General features: G+C 32.2%; 2 protein-coding genes across 3 annotated transcripts; both read right to left on the bottom strand.

Annotated features, from left to right (window-relative positions):
* Positions 1 to 511: 511 nt before the first annotated feature.
* On the bottom strand, positions 512 to 4,382 carry LOC148609849 (major egg antigen-like). 2 transcript variants are annotated; one of them, XM_088541275.1, is made up of 2 exons: positions 4,336 to 4,382; positions 512 to 2,983 (listed from the first exon to the last, which is right to left on the bottom strand). In XM_088541275.1, exon 2 carries the CDS (start codon positions 2,948 to 2,950, stop codon positions 1,949 to 1,951), a length of 1,002 nt encoding a protein of 333 aa, XP_088397401.1. In that variant the 5' UTR covers positions 2,951 to 2,983; positions 4,336 to 4,382; the 3' UTR covers positions 512 to 1,948. The 2 variants fall into 2 exon arrangements, with proteins under 2 accessions (XP_088397401.1, XP_088397400.1); XM_088541274.1 differs by having other exon boundaries at positions 4,317 to 4,382.
* Positions 4,383 to 5,372: 990 nt separating this feature from the next.
* LOC148609850 (atrial natriuretic peptide receptor 1-like) lies at positions 5,373 to 17,365 on the bottom strand. The gene is made up of 21 exons (XM_088541277.1): positions 17,276 to 17,365; positions 16,231 to 16,338; positions 15,064 to 15,174; positions 14,277 to 14,412; positions 13,903 to 14,039; positions 13,475 to 13,583; positions 13,032 to 13,113; positions 12,585 to 12,681; positions 11,822 to 11,990; positions 11,298 to 11,374; positions 10,971 to 11,075; positions 10,655 to 10,726; positions 10,281 to 10,437; positions 9,897 to 10,046; positions 9,427 to 9,613; positions 8,832 to 8,972; positions 8,485 to 8,608; positions 8,083 to 8,151; positions 7,680 to 7,842; positions 7,010 to 7,120; positions 5,373 to 6,634 (listed from the first exon to the last, which is right to left on the bottom strand). Exons 1-21 carry the CDS (start codon positions 17,339 to 17,341, stop codon positions 5,496 to 5,498), a joined length of 3,510 nt encoding a protein of 1,169 aa, XP_088397403.1. The 5' UTR covers positions 17,342 to 17,365; the 3' UTR covers positions 5,373 to 5,495.
* Positions 17,366 to 18,283: the final 918 nt, after the last annotated feature.

Raw genomic sequence — 18,283 nt, forward strand, 5'->3', positions numbered from 1 at the left:
AAATCACATACGGCAACCTGTTATACATATAGTTTCGTATTGGTAACAAAAACAAAATGTTTATAAATCCTAGTTAATGTTAAACTGTTGAAGGCATAATTATTCCTTAAAAATGACTATATATTCAACTTCGCCCTCTTACTGGTTACACTTGCATTATATAAGATAATCATCATTGGGACAAATTAGTTTATCATGGTTTGAAGGTTCTGCATATAAATATTCCATGCCCTTCTCAATAGACATGCAGGAAATATCATAAAGGATAATAGGTACACACTACAAAAAATAAACACTGAGACATTATAAAGCCTCTTACTTAAAGTCCATGCAATTCATTTCAATGTCCAACATTTAAATCATCTTATGACACTGACGGTGATAAAATCTGCGACCTCCAATAATGTCTGAAGATAGTCGGACAATGAAAGAGCAACATGTTACAGCACGATTCCTGTTCAAGAACAAACAATCACATCATATATTATTTACATAGAAGTAATTACACGACTTTATAATAAACATTTAATTTATTCAATAAATGTATACAACGTCATCACAGAGTTTCAGAGCTTATAAACTTGACAAACAAGATAATTATTTAACAAAGAACGTGGTCAAAATGATTTAAGATGGTGCACGAGTATTAGAATTGCTACAAGTCTATAAATATATTGTGTTAACCAATAATCTAATCTTGAAATAAAATAGTGTGTATGTTTGCAACAAAAAGACCTGTAACAAGCCTAAAACAACCTACAAACATGCGTTATCCGTATGTATAGCATTTAATGCCATGACGATAAAAACAAATTATGACATAATGTGTGACTGTGCTAATCAGAGGTTTCTTATTAAGTCGATGGACATTTTCGAATGGTCGGCATCGGCATGAAATGCTTTCAATCATGTAAATGTCATCTGTTCTCTCTGTTCCTAGTTAAGAGTGGCAGGGTTGAAAAAGGTTTTGAAAAGTTGAAAACACGACCATCTAGAATAAACACAACATTTATTGATCTTACCATTTCGAATGTGTTTTTAATCAATTTAATTCTCTTCTCGATTCCTAACGTACATTTATATCTCAACAGACTAAAGATTACTAAAGAGATTATACACGTTTGATTTTCTGTGATATCTGCACAAAGATTGGAAATTCGAAATATCATGTTGGCTACCAGGCATGCATTTGGTTTACATTAAATAGACAAATATATCAAAAATAGAAATAACAAGCTAATTAGCCTATGAGAAACAGATGAAATAATTACTCGGACGGGAATTGTGTTTTTAATTATATGATAAGTGGTAGTTACTGCACAACACATAATTATTGTGGCGGTTTTTCACTTTTCATCTTTCTAGTCAATTTTTACGTCGTCAGCACATTTGTCAATAATTTTGTTTAAAAAAAAATAAATATGATTGTCCACTTACATACGTCTGTTATCTCAATTTAAAAAAAAATATTCGAAGTTGGAATTAAAAGCGTTGATGATCAGCATAATTTAAATCATTCGTATAAGTAATAACAGTTATAAAAGAGTATGCAGATCTTGTGCAAATTACTTTGGAAAACATCCAAACTGCAACCACTTGCATAACAGAGAACATCGAAAATATGAAAGAATAAATGAAACACGACTTCTACAGGAACTAAAAGTCAAAATGGCTCCCATTCATAATAATCATATATTTTATCGTTATTCTGGGTACGTATCTATGGCATTTATCCAGGTGATCTTTTGTATTATGTCTCATAATTGAATCCACTTCTGTCTGTATCTTACGTATACATTTCGTGTATAGCTAATATCGATAGCACTTAAGTCTAATGACCATGAAGTTCTATGTGAATCAAGTACGACGGACATTTACTCCACAACGATTAAGCAAGCTCACTATGATTCCTAACACAACACTAACCCCTTATTCGAAAGTTTTATACTCAATTACGATGTACATTGATTGTAATCATAGGGCGATTTTGACTGTCTGTAATTGTAACCTGTGATTCTTTTGTAACAACCACCTTTCTCACATCATGCGTTTGAGTAATGGAATAGCGCTTCTGCTGTGCTGGTTTAAGTGGTGCTTCAATATACAATTTACCCTCTTCGCCAATGTATGCAGTGATTGACGACTGGTCAACACTTTCCGGAAGTTCATATTCCTTATTAAATTCTTTATGCAAAGTTCTTCCGGACAATTTTTCTTCGTGTTCAGCATGAACGATCAATTTTTTTTCTGCAGTTTTTACCACTATTTCATCTGGTTTGAACTCCCCAACATCAACGGAAAGACGGAGTTTTCTAGTTCCATCCGGTTCTGTTATGATCGGATTTTTTACCGGTGTTGCGACATCAAGGGGCTTAGCAATGGCTACTTGATTATGAGGAGTGGGTTGTGGTGACATTGAACTAGCCCCTTGTTGGATCGGTAGATATGTATTTGTTGTAACTAAATGACCACTTTTTAGCGGTCCTTCAACTGTCAGAATTCCGTCTTTGCTTAACACACATTGTAATTTGTCTTCATCAACGTTATTTGGTATGTCTAGTTTTCTGCTATACTCTTTGCTCACGGATGCAGTTGTCGACTTTTCCTGATGTTTTGCTGTTACAGATATTTTTCCATCTTGCGTTCTTACTTGTATTTCTTCCGGTCTGAATTCACTAACATCAAAACGAACTTTAAACTTTTGATTTCCATATGGATCAGTTTCGTAAATAGTTTTTAAATCATCCAATCTATCTGGGCTATTCTTAATCCTATCAACCGGTTTTAGTGTGAAGAACTCATTCCTAATTTTATCGAATTCCTTATCCCATTCACTCTGCCTTCTATCCATTCTCGATTCGATATTCTCCCAAGACTTTACCTGTCGGTCTTGGAAGTTCATCTCATCTCTTTTCACGGGGACGTGGAGTTCTGATCTGAATACTGCCATGGTAACTTTTACAATTAATATTCAATCTCTTATCTGAAAGGAGAAATCTGGAATGCTTAACTTACTAACCATTGATAATGAAGGTATTTTCTATCTTAAGATAACTTCTCAAAATAGCTGCCATTTAGCTACAGCTGTTAGTTGCTTATTAAGTCTGATTACCTGTTATTGACTTTAACTAAAATTCAGCATTGTATTTAAAATTTTCTCACTTATTTAAAAAAAAAACAGAAAAGAAAAACACTTCAGTTGTCGGACATTACTAATCAATAGTAACTGTTTATATGGAACTTGACGTAAAGCAGATATGCGCTTTTTTTCTTTACCATTTCGATATTTGCCATTAATTATTTATTTATCTATAAACAATACTCGTTGCATAATACAAGCTACATTAATATTATCTGGTAAAACACATACCCTTGTATAAAAAAGTTTTGATACATACATAAAGGTTGAGGAAAATCATGATTTTTTTTAAAACCAATTTATTTAAAGGAAAAGTTTAATAATTGGGAGAAAGAAATAGACAAACTTTAGAAACATGAACATTTCCACTTTGGAATAATCATTATCAATATGCAAAGTCAACATAAATATGCACAAAATGGAATAACAGAATATGTTTGCTGAAAAGGTCATCTCTTCACAACTGATTTATACCAAGATATTCAGTATAAAACTCTTGGGATATAAGTGTCTTCTCTATGATTTTGTCGTTTTATCCACTTTTTGGACAGGTAATTATTTTGCGACATCACCTCATGGAACGGTGGGATATGAACTAGTGATATGAAAAATTCGCCGGTGTGATTGGTTGTTGTGTGATTATGACGCATTGCAAATAAAATTGTTTGGTCAAAAACAACGTTGTGACGTTTCTTATGTTGATCTCCCCTAACAACTGGTGACGTCAAAGAGGGGCAAATTCTAAAATTTCCTCCGTGGCAAATGCCGAATGTTAAGCGACCAAATTATCCAGAAGAATCAGTGATAAAATTGGTTTAATATCTCGTGAAATTTGAATATTGTAAAATATGAACTCGTATTATTCACTTTCAACATTAAAACAAACGAGCCGAGGCTCGTTTATTATGATGAAAGTAAATAAATTCAGTGAATATTTTGCGATATTCAAATTTCACTCGTTATGAAACATATAAAACTGTAATTCATTAACAAACAGAAATCACAATGCTCAACATTCCAAGAAAATATTTTTGCCATGGCGTACATTTCATCAATACATTCGCCATTTGACAATGTAAATTGAAGTATGAACGTTTTGTGTTTGTCGATTCTTAGTTCATTGTATATAGTTAAATTTTACTGTGTATAATTTGTAATAAATAGTATAGATACTCACAGTATTCGAAAAAGTTTACCTTATCCGTGGCTCACTACCATAACAAAGATTGATAGCATTTTGTTTAGATGTGAAGAAATGCGATTAGTTTTCCTGTAATCTCACGTGCAAGGAATGTTCGGTATTTATTCCCTCAATGTACCTCGAATTAACGCCAACGTGTAAGTGACACAACTTGTTAATGAAAGCATAGAAGAACCAATGAAAAGTTTTCAAAAGCATGCAAATAGTTCATCAAATACAAGAATTTCCGACAATCTCGTGTAACAACAAGAACCTGTTTTTGTAAGACAATCTCAGTTAATAGATATAAGGGCGTTATCTTGATGAAAGGAACCAGTTTCGTCGCAATCAGAGTGCACTAGACGCTTGAAATGGTTTTCTGGCCATCCATTTGATTGATCTGCCAAGGTTATACTCTCCAGACACATGGTGTAGTATACCCTGAAGGTTCGCCTTGAACTTTTTGATTATGTGTTGATATATGAATTATTTAAACAAAATAGTTCTACAATCATAATATTTTGACTTAACACCTGGAAATGAAGCCATTAATCTCATAAAAATTTTGAAATCGGCGAATCTTACCACATGAAATGTTAACATTATGAATCTATATAAATGTGGGGCTAGAGAATAAGTAAGTGTAAACATGATATACAGACAACCGAATACTGCAAAACTACATATCTCACGTGGTTCTAATGGTTCTTGTATTTTTTCCTGATCTGCTAACTACATGTTTGATACCATCACATGTAAGAGTATAAATCGCGAAGTGTTGATATGCAAGCAAAGAGCGGTAATACGTTTCTTTCTGCCTGCTTTTGTTCGTTATCATTTTGAATTTTGCAACTTTCGCCAACTGAACGTATGCAATCCTTTTGAATTCTTTCTCATATGAAATAACTGAAATCATTAATGTATTTGCTTTATATCGTTGTTTTGAATTTTCAATTATTAATACCAATAAATATTGTTACGTTTTGAAATGTAATTTTATGTCGGGTTTGATTGGAATAATAATAAAGCAATAATAACATGAAAACACAATGATTAAGTTTCAATAATTTATCACAGATTCGCCACACAAATAAAATAGCACTACTACAACTCATAAAAAAATCATTAACAACCACACATTGATACACATTTTCACAGATACTTTCTCTATCGCTATCATAATGCGGTCACTTCTGTCGTCAATGTTTTAGAACGTCTGCGCGCTCTTTGCTCCGAATGCGGAAGTAAGTCCGGTTCCGGCCCGTTTGATTTGTCATGACTTAATTCTGTGTCACTACTGCCATTGTCGAGTATTTCATCACAATCAATAACGTTCGACCGATGTGCGCTTTTGTCTTTAGTTTCATGTTTAGACTGACATGCAACACAACTTTTTAAACAGTCCGGTTCCATACAAACATTTCTACCGCTGTCAACAGAGCATATTCTCTCAAGTTTTTTATGGAGTTTATTAGAAAGTTCAACATCATAAATATTAGAATGAAGATTTTTAGATATTTCTTTATGTAGACATTCATCTAAGGAATATCCATTTATAATTGTATTTTTGCTTTCATCAAAAGCAATTCCTTTCTGGGGAAAATATTTCACAGAAAAAATGTTGTCCTTTCGTCGACTGCGACTCTTGGGTCTTTTGACATCAAGGTCCAATGACTTCACGTCACTTTCCTTTCGATCTCCACTATTTATTTCGCCTTCCACTGAAATATTTATCGGTCCATGTTTCTCAAAAAATTGGGTTCGATTAAGACATGGACTATTTCTTTCTATGGATGAACAAGAAGAGTCGGCTGGAAAGTAACCAGACTCAAGTGAAGTAGTCCTCTCTGAGAAATCTAGGTCAGTTTCGGTATGACCAGAATTGTCACTGATTTTTCTATTTTCTGATGATTCCGAAGACGACGATCTCCTCACAGGACGAAAATTGTCACTATCAATTGACAGAATAGATTGCAATGAAGGTCTAGATTTACATTTGTGAATTATATCTGGGATGTCTCCATAGTGCCCTATGCCTACCCTGCTCTCAATTGCATTTGATACTGTGGATATATGACGCATTTTTCCAGCAGATGTTGAATGAACCATACCAGGTTCAGCAGGTTGGACTGGAGTAGTTATCCTGTCTTCTTCAATTAGAGGCATGGATTGACTGTCTTCACTTTTTCCATTTAAGAAATACGTTTTCATTATTCCCTTCCCCTTAACATTTATTTCACCACGGCAATGTAAACTGTAGTTTTTGAATTTTTGTAAGTTCTCTGCAGCAGCTGTGCTTAGATGTATTTTCATGGCTAAAACAAATTGAAATTGAAATAAATTTCTTGATATTCCTTTAAATGTCACCTTTCCTATGTTTATATAGCGTAAAGCTTAATATACATGGAATATATGCACAAAGCATATTGGAATTCTAGATATGATTAAATCCGTTGACTGGGTGCTTTTGTTACAACATTTCATATTCATCGTCAGGAACCTACTCGATACTTAACAGTTTTAAATGAGTTTACAAAATATCTACATGTTTAAAATAAAGATTTGATATTCAGTATCATTGTCTATTGTCAATATGTTATAAATAAATATGACTGCATGATTGATAAAATACATGTCTTAGTTGTTTAATTGTGACAGTGTAGCGGACATATTGGGTATATACGACTTACGTAGACCTGTAGATTCCATTCTAGAAGCCGTATTTACAGTATCACCAAATAGGCAATACCTCGGCATGGCCATACCCACCACACCAGCAACAACAGAACCTGAATGTATGCCTGGAATAATAATGATGTCAAAAAATAATGATTCAAATATTTTAAAATGCAAAATGTATAACATGATTGATATTCAAGTGTGTTAGTGCAAATGTGTCTAGCATATCATTTGTACACCTACAAATGCTTTCAGTAGTTCATATTTGTTTTCATTAACACGGCTGTGATTTGTAGTTATATTCCTTTCAAATTTGACTGCGTTTCAATTTAGTAATGAAATTACAAGAATAACCACGACTTCAAAGAATCTTTGTTCAATTACAACATTCTATAAATTTTCATAAAATCCCTTGAGCGATTGAGAAAGAACTTTGCTAACAAGGTTTTAATATGTAAACCCTTAAGTTGGATTATCCCGACAGTGATATCCCTCCTTCAATTCCTTCATGCACATCTACAAATTATGTCCAATATTCATCAAAATCCCTTGCGTAGTTTAGGAGGAGTTTCGCATACAAAATATGTGGTCAAACAGACTGACAAACCGGACAGACGGGGATTCCTATACTATATTCCCCTAAAGTTTGTTTGCTGGGGGTTTAATAATAATATGACCTACCTATACGTATCCTTACAGCCTGATTTTCTTGATGAGGAATATAAAATGTTTTAATTGATTCCAATATGTCCAGAGCACAATCTGCTATATATCTTATATGTTGTGTTCCGTTCCTTGTGGGTAAACCACTTGCTAACATATAAGCATCACCAATTGTTTCTACCTGTATTATGAAAGGCAATCAATAATTAAGGTAATAAAACTTGGATAAATTTTATTTTTTTTCTTTAATAAACAAAACTTTTTCCACACATTTTCATTGCTTTTGGTATCATTAAAAACAGCCTAAAAAAGGAAACAATTAGTCAGTCTTTCTTTGAATCAGAACAATTCGCTTCATTTCCTGATTACTTTTTTGTTTGCTATCGTAAAAAATGAAGGGAAACAATGTAGTGATACAAACCTTATATACATCGTATCGGGTGATGATATCGTCAAATACTGTATACAAACAGTTCAGTAAATTGACAACCTAGAAACAAAACATAAGGTTACATTAATCGGTAAGATAGCCATGTCAATATAAATTGCCTTTTACATTTTTAGTTTTATAAGAGATAGTCAAGTTTTTATTATTTAGACAAATATTGAATCGCATTTTGTAGCATAACTAATTTGAAACTGTATTTAAGTAACAAAAGTATATTCGATAAACCAAGTAAACACCTGAGATTTAATATCGCTCTCCTGCCATTCCAGCTTTCCGAAAAGTTAGACATGTAAGTAGATCTAAACTCACGATCTTAAAGAAATAACAATATGAAAATAACGAATCCTTTCTCCAAATTTGAAAGGCAAGGTTTACCTCTATCGGAGTACTGCTTGCACAGATTGTTGTGAAACCAACAATATCCGAAAAGTATATTGTCGCTTCATCGAAGTGTTCTGCTTTAACCTTCTGACCTGCTTTCAATTCTTCCGCAACAGTTCTAAAATATGACATACGCCACATGTAAATTTGAAATAAATGTACATTGTCAATCAATTTTTGGATGAGTTCTGAAAGACGAAAAAAATAGTTATGCTAATGCATAGCACACATTACAAAATTTAATTTTCCCTTCGGACATTTTAATATTTAATTTAAATTTGTGTTTCAGTTTTTTTTTATTTGAAATAAGTACGCTGCATTACTATAGTGTTTCAAATTACCTTGGTAACATTCTATACAGTAAATTTTCTGCTCTTTTCTTTTCCACGTCTAGTTCACTTGTTCTTTCAGCAACAAGTTCCTCCAAATGATTGGCATATTTTTCGAGGATAGCAATCATATTGTCTATCATGGTTAAATTTCTGAAAATTCAAATATAGATTAGTCAATGGCAAATGAACTATTTTAGGTTTTGTATGAAACAATATATTTTTGATACAACAAATGCAAAAAAGTGATAACTTTATGTGCTATTTGGTCATCTTATGTAGATTCGCTTTTTATGATAAACATCATCATACTTCAACGTTCGATCCATACTTGATTTGCATAACTGTAAATACTGTTTAGCACAAGTATTAAACAGCTGCAATCAAGTACACGATATGCACTTCCCTAAATTTATCAGTGTCAAACTTCTCAAACAAATATTTGAAAAAAAGATTAATAATGAAAGAGTGCTTCCTCACATGAAGACAAACATAACATAAAATATTATAACAAAATACTGCGTTTCTTTGAAATGTTTCATAAGCGTGTAGATGGATGGACAAAGTGCCAAGGCGGACGTACTAATAAAATTTAAAATCTGCTTACTTAGATGGATTGATTCTGTGTAAAGTTTTATAAGCTCTAGAAGCTGACATTCTGTGCTGTGGGTCTTCATGCCATAGTTCATCAATAAGATTTACCAACTCCTGATGTTTGTTACGATATTCCACAGATAACAATGGTCTGAAAGGTGCAGTGCCTGTCTCTCGAAGTTTCACTTTTTCTATTATTTCTACAATAATTTTCAAATCATGAATGTTTCGTTGCATGTTAATTGCAAAAGCAAAGTAGTTTCTATTGTTAAATCATCACTTACTCATCATACAAAAAAGATGCATTTATTCTCAATATTGTATAAATATTCGCATCTTTTGAGTCAACGTGTTCAATTAACTTTGTAAAATGGAAGTATTCTTCCTGTAGTAAACTAAGGTCATGTGATTATGTATGTTAAAAAGAAAATAAATGCACATAAGTGCAAATGCCTTCTCCAGAAATGTAGGATATAACCTAACCTGAAGGAGCTATGAGGTCCATGAACTCTGTGTACGGTCCTGAACGTGTAAACACTTCTTTCAGTATCATTCCCAAACTATACAAGTCAGCCTTCTGTCTATCGATAAACTTTTCACTCCTTAGTACTTCCGGTGCAGTCCACAGTAACTCTGTATAACAAACATGTATTGCAATTACTTTTAACAAAAATAGAACATAACATACAAAAATCCAAAAACAATCATTCATTTTAAACATGGGAAATTCATGACAGAGTCATCTCTTATGACACCAATATGGATTGACACGACATTCATAAATGAAGGCAAGAAGGCTGTTTTGTATGTCTTCATGCTGTGATAAGGGACTAAGTAGATGCTGCATATAACAAAAATAAAGCTTACTTTCAGGTGGTTCTTCCAATATATTTCTTTCTGAAAATCTTATTGCTGGAACACCAAAATCGGTTAGCTTGCACGTCCATCGACTATCAACCACACAATTACTGCTTTTCAGATTTCCATGAACCTGCACACAGCTTTTATGAATGAAATCTAATCCCTGTGAAATAGTAAAAAATACAGTTTAAATTTCTGTGAAGACGTATCTGTCTTAAGAACAAAATACAACAGATATAACGATATAAGAGAGGTAGTTTTCAGTTTCTTTAAAAACAGTAATTGTGAAATGCTGAAAATAAAGAGGAAATGTTATTCTATAATCACCTATTCTTAAAAAAAAAACGATAACTGAGTGTGTTAGTGAAAATATGACATACCTTTACAATATCGAGACTAAGAGCAAACTTGAACATTTGATCCAACTTTATATTTTCATTACCGATGACATCCTGGAAAAGACAATTATTTCAGATTTATTAATACATTAGATTAGGATATTGATACGTTGTGTCATTATGGTCTCTATATAATTAAATTAAATGTTTTCTAAGTATTGTTGAAGAGCATTCTTTTAAACTGCAGATATTTTTTTCAATATTTTGCTGTCAACTACACCATGTTTAAAATACTCTATTAATTAGTTGAATCACAAGACTCTGTCATTTTATACATATTGGTTTCCCATTTAATTACCTGAATACTTCCTTTAGGGCAATATTCCCACAGCAACAAAACACGTCCGGGATCAAACGAAGCTCCGACAAACGCACATACATTTTGATGCTTAAGTTCCATTAGCTGAAAGTATACATTAAAGGAGCATTAAAAAAGGCAGATAAAACGTCACTCATAAGCAAGTAAGAACACAGTACTAGTATCGATTCATTTCATATTTAATTTTGTTCTCTCGTTTTATTTTATGTTACTGGTGACAAATTCAAATCATGTTTTACTACTTTAAATCATTTTCCAAAACCCAGATTTCCTCTTCAAAATTTATTCTGACAACCATTTTCTTACCTGATTTAACTGAAGAAGAACTTCCTTTGTCATAGTAATGTTGCTCCTGTGTTCACGTTTAACAGAAACTAAACTGCCTGAAAAATAAATAGATACAAAATGTTAAATAACAACAGCAAAAATAAATCTTGATTTAAGGAGGTTAAATCATTGGAACGTTTGTATTCAGCATTTTACATCAATATCATGTAAGCATCAAAGTAACCTAGACTAATTTCATTCCATTTCAAATGAAAGCTTTACAGGCTATGGTGAAATTAAATATGATACAAACATATTATTGACTTCATGAGTTATGTCTTTTACCCTAGGTCTACCACCTTAAGTCATTTCATTCAATCTCACACTAAGACATCAAATCCAGAAGCCAAATTGTAGGAAGTCTAACACGGTAGAAAACATATGTTTTTTTCTTCTTCAAAGTCAGTTTTTGCATTTTTGTCAGAAACTTCTTTACTAATGTGGAATGCCACTAAATTGTAAGTGGATATTGTAGTCAAGCATTGATAAACAACAAATATTACCTCGTACATAGGCAACTGATCCAAACATAGCACCAGTATCAGGTTTATGAAATTGTGGTGGAGAACTATTGGCAGATATAACAGCTCCGTTTGGACCTCCACTATTACTTCTTGAAGCCTTTTTCTTGTTAGAGCTTGTTCTACGTCGTGTTAATGTTTTAAAACTGTTCTATAAATAGAAAAACAGAAAAACATTTTATATTTTATTTAATGTGCCTCTTTTATGTTTGAAGATGTAGGTTTTGATAATTTTGTATTAATCTGTATTTTATCAACATAACCTTTTTGATTATAAAGATTTCATTTTTCTTAATGGATAGAATAAGACGTATGTATATTCTTTAAAAAAAATTATAAAAAAAATCCTTGTACCTTTAAGGTCCAAGTATGAGACAAACTCGTCTTGCTCTTCGTAAATTTGTAATGTTAACATATTCTTGGGATTAAAATGTATTTTACAGCTCCACTATCAGGAAAAATTTCAAGTCTCCCCATTACCCATTGCCACGTTCCTCATGTCTCTTTCGCTATTCATATACCGCGTCGGTTGTATGTTACGAAATCAATTGAATATTAATATTTACTTGGTACAATTTTTATATTAAAATTAGAGCAAACTAATTAAATTTCGATTCCCCATTTCCCTTTCCTCAAACCATACTGTTCAATGTCCAATTCTCCATGACCCCAGGACCAATAAAAAAGGTGTTTATCTCACTCAAGTACTGTAAGTTTTAAGTTTCAAGAGGTTTATTTAACTTACTCGAACACTTCCATGAAGTAAAGCAGTCACAAAATCAATATCCTCAAACCGGACCTGCCATATCATACTTTTTAACAACTGCACTCGACGATAGCGCCTGTGAAAAAGACATTTTAATTCTTGAACTTCTTCATCATATTCGGCCCTAATGCTAGTGATTAGAGATTTCTCCTTGAAATGTGTGTACAGCATACTAATATTTGCAATTTGCATATGATTGTTATTTTTGTATTTACATTTGTCTATCACACTTTCAGTTTGTATTATAAATGTATGATTTGTTTAAAGTTGAATGTATTTCACCTTTATAAGTTGTTAAGTTCGCGGATGACATAGAATCCCATTGACAAACAGATAAAGTCAAATTCACTTTTTACTGTCTTATTGAAAGAAAATCTGAAAGACGTTCAGTAATCAAAATAAATATGAAAATAAACTTTAAGTTACCTAAATATGATGTTGATAACAATTGCAATTACCACAATTGCAGACGAACCACATACAGCGGCAACAATAGTTGGTGTAAAATCTGCAGAAATATCATCTTAATACACAAAACTACATAAGCAGAATCAATAAAACAATCTGTACAGTGTTGATTCAGAATATAGAAATTCAAGGAGACAAATATAACGTAGGTGAAAATGTAAATAAAGTAGAAAAGAAAATTGAAACAGAAAAAAATCAAACAGGACTTTCAATTAAGATTACTATTAAACCGCTTTTAACGAAAATTTTAAGCATGTGTGCCCAGTAAACTAAGCATTTCCGGGGAGTCCAAATATTTCAAACTTTTTTAACCAAAAATATTAATAACTCTTTATATGAATGGCATTGTCGTAATGTACTGAAAACTGTATTTACACCAGTGATTCAGACAAATATAATACCTTCTCGGCAGTGCTCGTTTTCAAATCCACAGATTGGAACATCTCTAGGTGCGTTTTGAATTCCGTATTTTCCATTTACCCAACGTACAAGCTTATCACGCTTCTGAGTCTACAAAAACGGAATCAAAGAATTAAATTATCATTCGTAATGCCAAAAACAAAAAAATGTATATATACAATGTAATGTGTCAGTGTTTTCTGATTGGAAAGTATTCATGGTATATCCTTAGATCTTTAAATGATATCAACAACGGTTCAGAAGATTTTCTCATTAAATTGTTATACGTATGTACAAATGTAAAATAATAAGGAATTGATGTAAATGTTTTCTCTCTTTTCATAAAAATCTAAATTCAACTGAAGTATAGAAGAAAAAAAATGAAAAAGAAAACGCAGATTTTTAATGGAAACCAAAAATAAAGACTCACAGTGTTGACAAAAACATCATTATCTTGAAATTTAATCTCGGCTATGCGTTTAAATCTTCCATCTTCCTGTAAGTCTAACATCCAAAAGTTCAAAGCTCGGTCTCCTTTCTCATCTAACTTGATGCTGTCGGTCAAACCTATTAGATTGATTATAATATTTGGAATAAAGTATTGAAAAAAAATGCAGGTGGAGTAGTCATTCCAGTGTATCTTGGATCTCTTTCACAATGTTTTGGAAGTAGACATGATATATTTCTCTCTAACAATTCAATTTCTTTAAAAAAAAAAAACTGCACTAGCTTCAAATTTCATCAAAAAAAATATGAAACTTGTATAAAAGGTTAATCATCCACAAAAGATCAGCTACGCTATACCTTGTTGGAAAAAGTTGACAGTTCTTTTAAACATGAGATCTCCGTCAGATGGATCGACCTTATCAGCTAACATTCTGTGTACTATTATGGCCCACGTCAGTGTTGCGTCATACAAATAGGGAGCGTAGGCATCAGGCTGTAAATAGTTATTTTTTTAAACAATCACTTATATAGTATAAGCATGAAATGACTGCTATAAGGAAAAACGAGTAAGACCAGTTATATTAGTGCTTCACGACAGAACTTTGATCAGTCGTCACGTAGGCAATAATATTCTAAACTCGCGACCTTATAGTCGTGAGTACACATCAATATTTGAAGTTAAATGTATGTAGTTCTCTTCCTAAATGCATAATGAAGTACAAGATAGCAATAATTTGTGACAAATTGCTAGATCTAAATGAAACCTTTATTATTTTATATTTATTGGTGTTGGTAAGACCAACCAACACTAGCCCTATTGGTCACAAAGTGAGTTCTCTGCCTATCAGAAAAAGCTCATCTGTTACAACGTCCTAATCACTTTCTGTTGTTTTAGCATTACCAGAGATAATGCGTGTTATGATAAAAAGCTCAGTAGAAAACTAGCTTGACTGAAATAATAGACATTTAAAAAATAAGTATTTACTATATATACATCTTTTGATGTAGTGTCAATTCAAATCTTATCAAGTTACATACTTAGTCAAAACTAGTTTTATTTAAAAAAAAAAAAAAACATGTAGTAGCTTTTAATTAAATGATGAGGTTTTGAAGAAACAAATAAACGAACACCAAGTCTATTTACCTCAGAAACCGTTGGTAAATTGATCCAGTTTACATTATCCGCATATTTCATCCTCGCAACGGCAACTTTAAACTTTTCCGACTTCTCTTCAGTAAGTGTTGGTAAAATTATCTACAAATCGTCAAGAATTATATGTTAATAAAACTTTATCAACAGAATCAGCTATTGCTAGACCTTCATATAGAAAAATATTATTTTCATGTCCCAATACTACATTTCAGCATATATATATATATAATAAGACTAAATGGCATTTTCGGAACATGTCAGGTGGGCCCTCTGAGATGCGTCCTTGTATTTACCGTGATGAAGTCACTATCTTAAACAAAATTTATTCCTTTTATCGGTAAATTGCTATTCGTAAAGAAAATGATGCTCGTTATCTGAAATATGCTAAAGATATTACCGAAAAGCATTCATTAAATGGGACTATGTAATCGGATGACAACTGATCGTCATGATTTATGATACGGTCAAGTCAAAATTTATCACGTGCGTCAGTTGATGGAGCGATGTAACAGAGAAAGGTTGACCACAAAAATACTTTTGTTGTGCATTATTATCAGGATCATTTTAAAGATTATATATATTACATCATTGTAGTTTGTTTTATTTGTGGTGTCTCATAAGCCGTTATCGGTTGGCATCTTTTAACGATGACTATGTTCTTTTATTGATGTAAAATAAGTTATATAAACGATGGGGACACTTTAATAAAATATTATCAATTATAAATTCTACAATAGCGAGTTAAAATTTGTCAGTTTTCTTGAAAATAAAGTTACTCCTGAGTAGTAAGAATTGCTCGATGTCCAAAGAACGTTAAACATCGTCAGTCATATGGGTACAATCCATGTTTTATTTTAAAATAGTACTTTATAGTAAGTCACTTACAATACAAGATTAACAGCTACATAATTTTTAAGAGCATCATAGTTTTTCCTCAGCGATAGAGCAAACGATTTACATGTACATGATTGTAAGGATGCAGCAAACCTGATGTAAGCATATGCAACTAAATTTCTAATTTCTATACTTTGAAATTATCTCACTTAGCAGACATGAATATTTGTTCTGTTCCTAGAATGTTTCATTTAAAATCTACTTTATATTTTACATTATTTAAAATAGAACATCTGCGTTTAAAAAAAATAACGCAATACTGACGTGTAAAACTGACTCGAATGCAAGTCTTGCTCCATGGTCATCTGTGTCATTTCTTCGCCAACCATTTTCTGATAAGACTTCTTCATGTAGTTGTTTCCAAGAGTAGACCTTTATCAAAATCAAATGAATACACTCTACACATTGGAACAGATATGGTGTAACGAAACGCCTAAATAGTAAATACTTTCAGAAATCCCCAAAAGGACACCAACAAGTGTAAACACACATCTTGAAGTAAGCTTTGAAAGGCAGCACACAACATTTGTCACAAAATGCAGACAGTTTAAAATCGTTATACTGAAATGTGATTAATAAGTATTCGAGTGATTGTGTTCTGTTATTTACTTTTCAGAATCCTATTTGATATCAGTGAGTAATGGCGGATTTCATCAAATTTTTCAATGCATAATCTGGTAGTTAGTTGTACATTATGATTCTGCATATGATACTGTTCCATTTCAGTGTATGGAAATACAAATAGTGGCTTACAGAATCGATATGGTTATCGAAACGATTTGTTCACCGTATCATAGATTTCCTTTCCTTTTCTGTCTATCCCGGATGCGACATTTTATAAGCAACTCGACGGGTGTTCCAAGTAAAGCAAAGGATGTTAACACTAGCTGTGCACCCGGTCAACGCTCCCAGTTTTTAGTGAAGTCCAGGTTGCTCACTTGCTTTTGTTTCTTTGTACGTCTTAGTTTGGTTATTTCATGTTCTTTGTTGTGTTTGTTTGCTTTTCCTGTCTGGCCATTATCCTTAGGATTTATTCTTTTGATTTTAGCGCTGTAATCGTGGTTGCCTTGATTACTCTCATATCTTTAGAGATATGGTAAAGATACAAATAACAATACTGGTATTGTTCACCAATCTCAGAATATTTTGTACATGAAAACAATAGGAATTTTTTTCTTTCTGTAGCACTTTATACAAAAGTCATTTTTCAATATCCTTAACAGACAAAAAAACACAAACAGATACTGTAATACTAAGTGTTATAACAAGCATATGTATAATTACATTATAACTATCAAACTAAACGTACATCACCATGAATGCAAAGAAAGGCAAAGTCACCGTTTGACATCCCTAAAGAATGAGCAACTACCATGTATCGTCGGAGTGTATTCCAAGGAACAGCAAATATCAAAACTGGAATTAAACAAAATGTATGCGATTTGGTTACATGTTAGAATAATAATTTATTAATTATTCAAAGCAAAGTTAATGTAATAAAAATGCAACACTTTAATTAATATACATGAACTGAATGTGGAGACAAAACATGACGACTACGAATTAGGGTTGTACGACCATTCATTCTACAAAATTTTCCTTTAGGTTGACATCCACTTATCATTCAAAAGATCAGTACTTACTTCTTGAATATTTTCTGACTTGCTGGAAAAGACTCTCAATTTCTGAGTTCTTCATGTTGACACTGACTTCATGTGTGCTCTTGATCATTATGTCTTTGTTTTCTGCTATTGCTGCAGCAACTGCCTTGTAGGGGGCTGCTTCGTCATGGATCATGGAATATCTCTTCCATTTAAACATTTTGGAGACGTATCGCATAATTGTAGCTGGTAAAAAATTAAGAAGTAATGTTTTACACTGAATAACATTAAAACCTTACGGGGCAAATATCATGTGATTTATTTGTGTTTGTTTGGTCGGTTTTTCTATTTTTTAATATATTTTTATTGTGTAGAAATTATATGCAATGCATGCACGCACTTTTAGTACATGTAATTAATGCATTAATGCAATTGCCATAGAGAATGTGGAAAGTGTTTAAATGATATTTATTTATCATTTTGATTACAATATCATTTGCATTTTAGTGGCGTAAATGAATTTTACATCGAGGATATTCTTATTCTTCTTGTTTATCATCCTCTGTGACAGGTGCAATAACTGATATTCAACATCCTTCCAATGAAATCATATCAACGATACTTAGATTTAATGCAGTTTGTAAATCTCTAAAGCATCAATGCATAAACATTTGGTCGTTTTAAGGTTACCAAAAACCCAAATAAATAGTATGATA

The sequence above is a fragment of the Perna viridis genome, chromosome 8 (assembly GCF_037379345.1).
Source record: "Perna viridis isolate PV_CMFRI_1.1 ecotype Kerala chromosome 8, ASM3737934v1, whole genome shotgun sequence".
NCBI classification, from domain to species: Eukaryota; Metazoa; Mollusca; class Bivalvia; order Mytilida; family Mytilidae; genus Perna; species Perna viridis.

Bases quoted from the DNA above. Each gene is read 5' to 3' on its own strand.
- LOC148609850 (XM_088541277.1), bottom strand. From the start codon at position 17,341: ATGGTAGTTGCTCATTCTTTAGGGATGTCAAACGGTGACTTTGCCTTT. The intron at 14,413-15,063 runs GTAAATAGACTT...AACTATTTACAG, and splicing joins ATTTACCAACGGTTTCTGAG to CCTGATGCCTACGCTCCCTA. The intron at 11,076-11,297 runs GTAAGAAAATGG...GTATACTTTCAG, and splicing joins TTCTTCTTCAGTTAAATCAG to CTAATGGAACTTAAGCATCA.
- LOC148609849 (XM_088541275.1), bottom strand. From the start codon at position 2,950: ATGGCAGTATTCAGATCAGAACTCCACGTCCCCGTGAAAAGAGATGAG.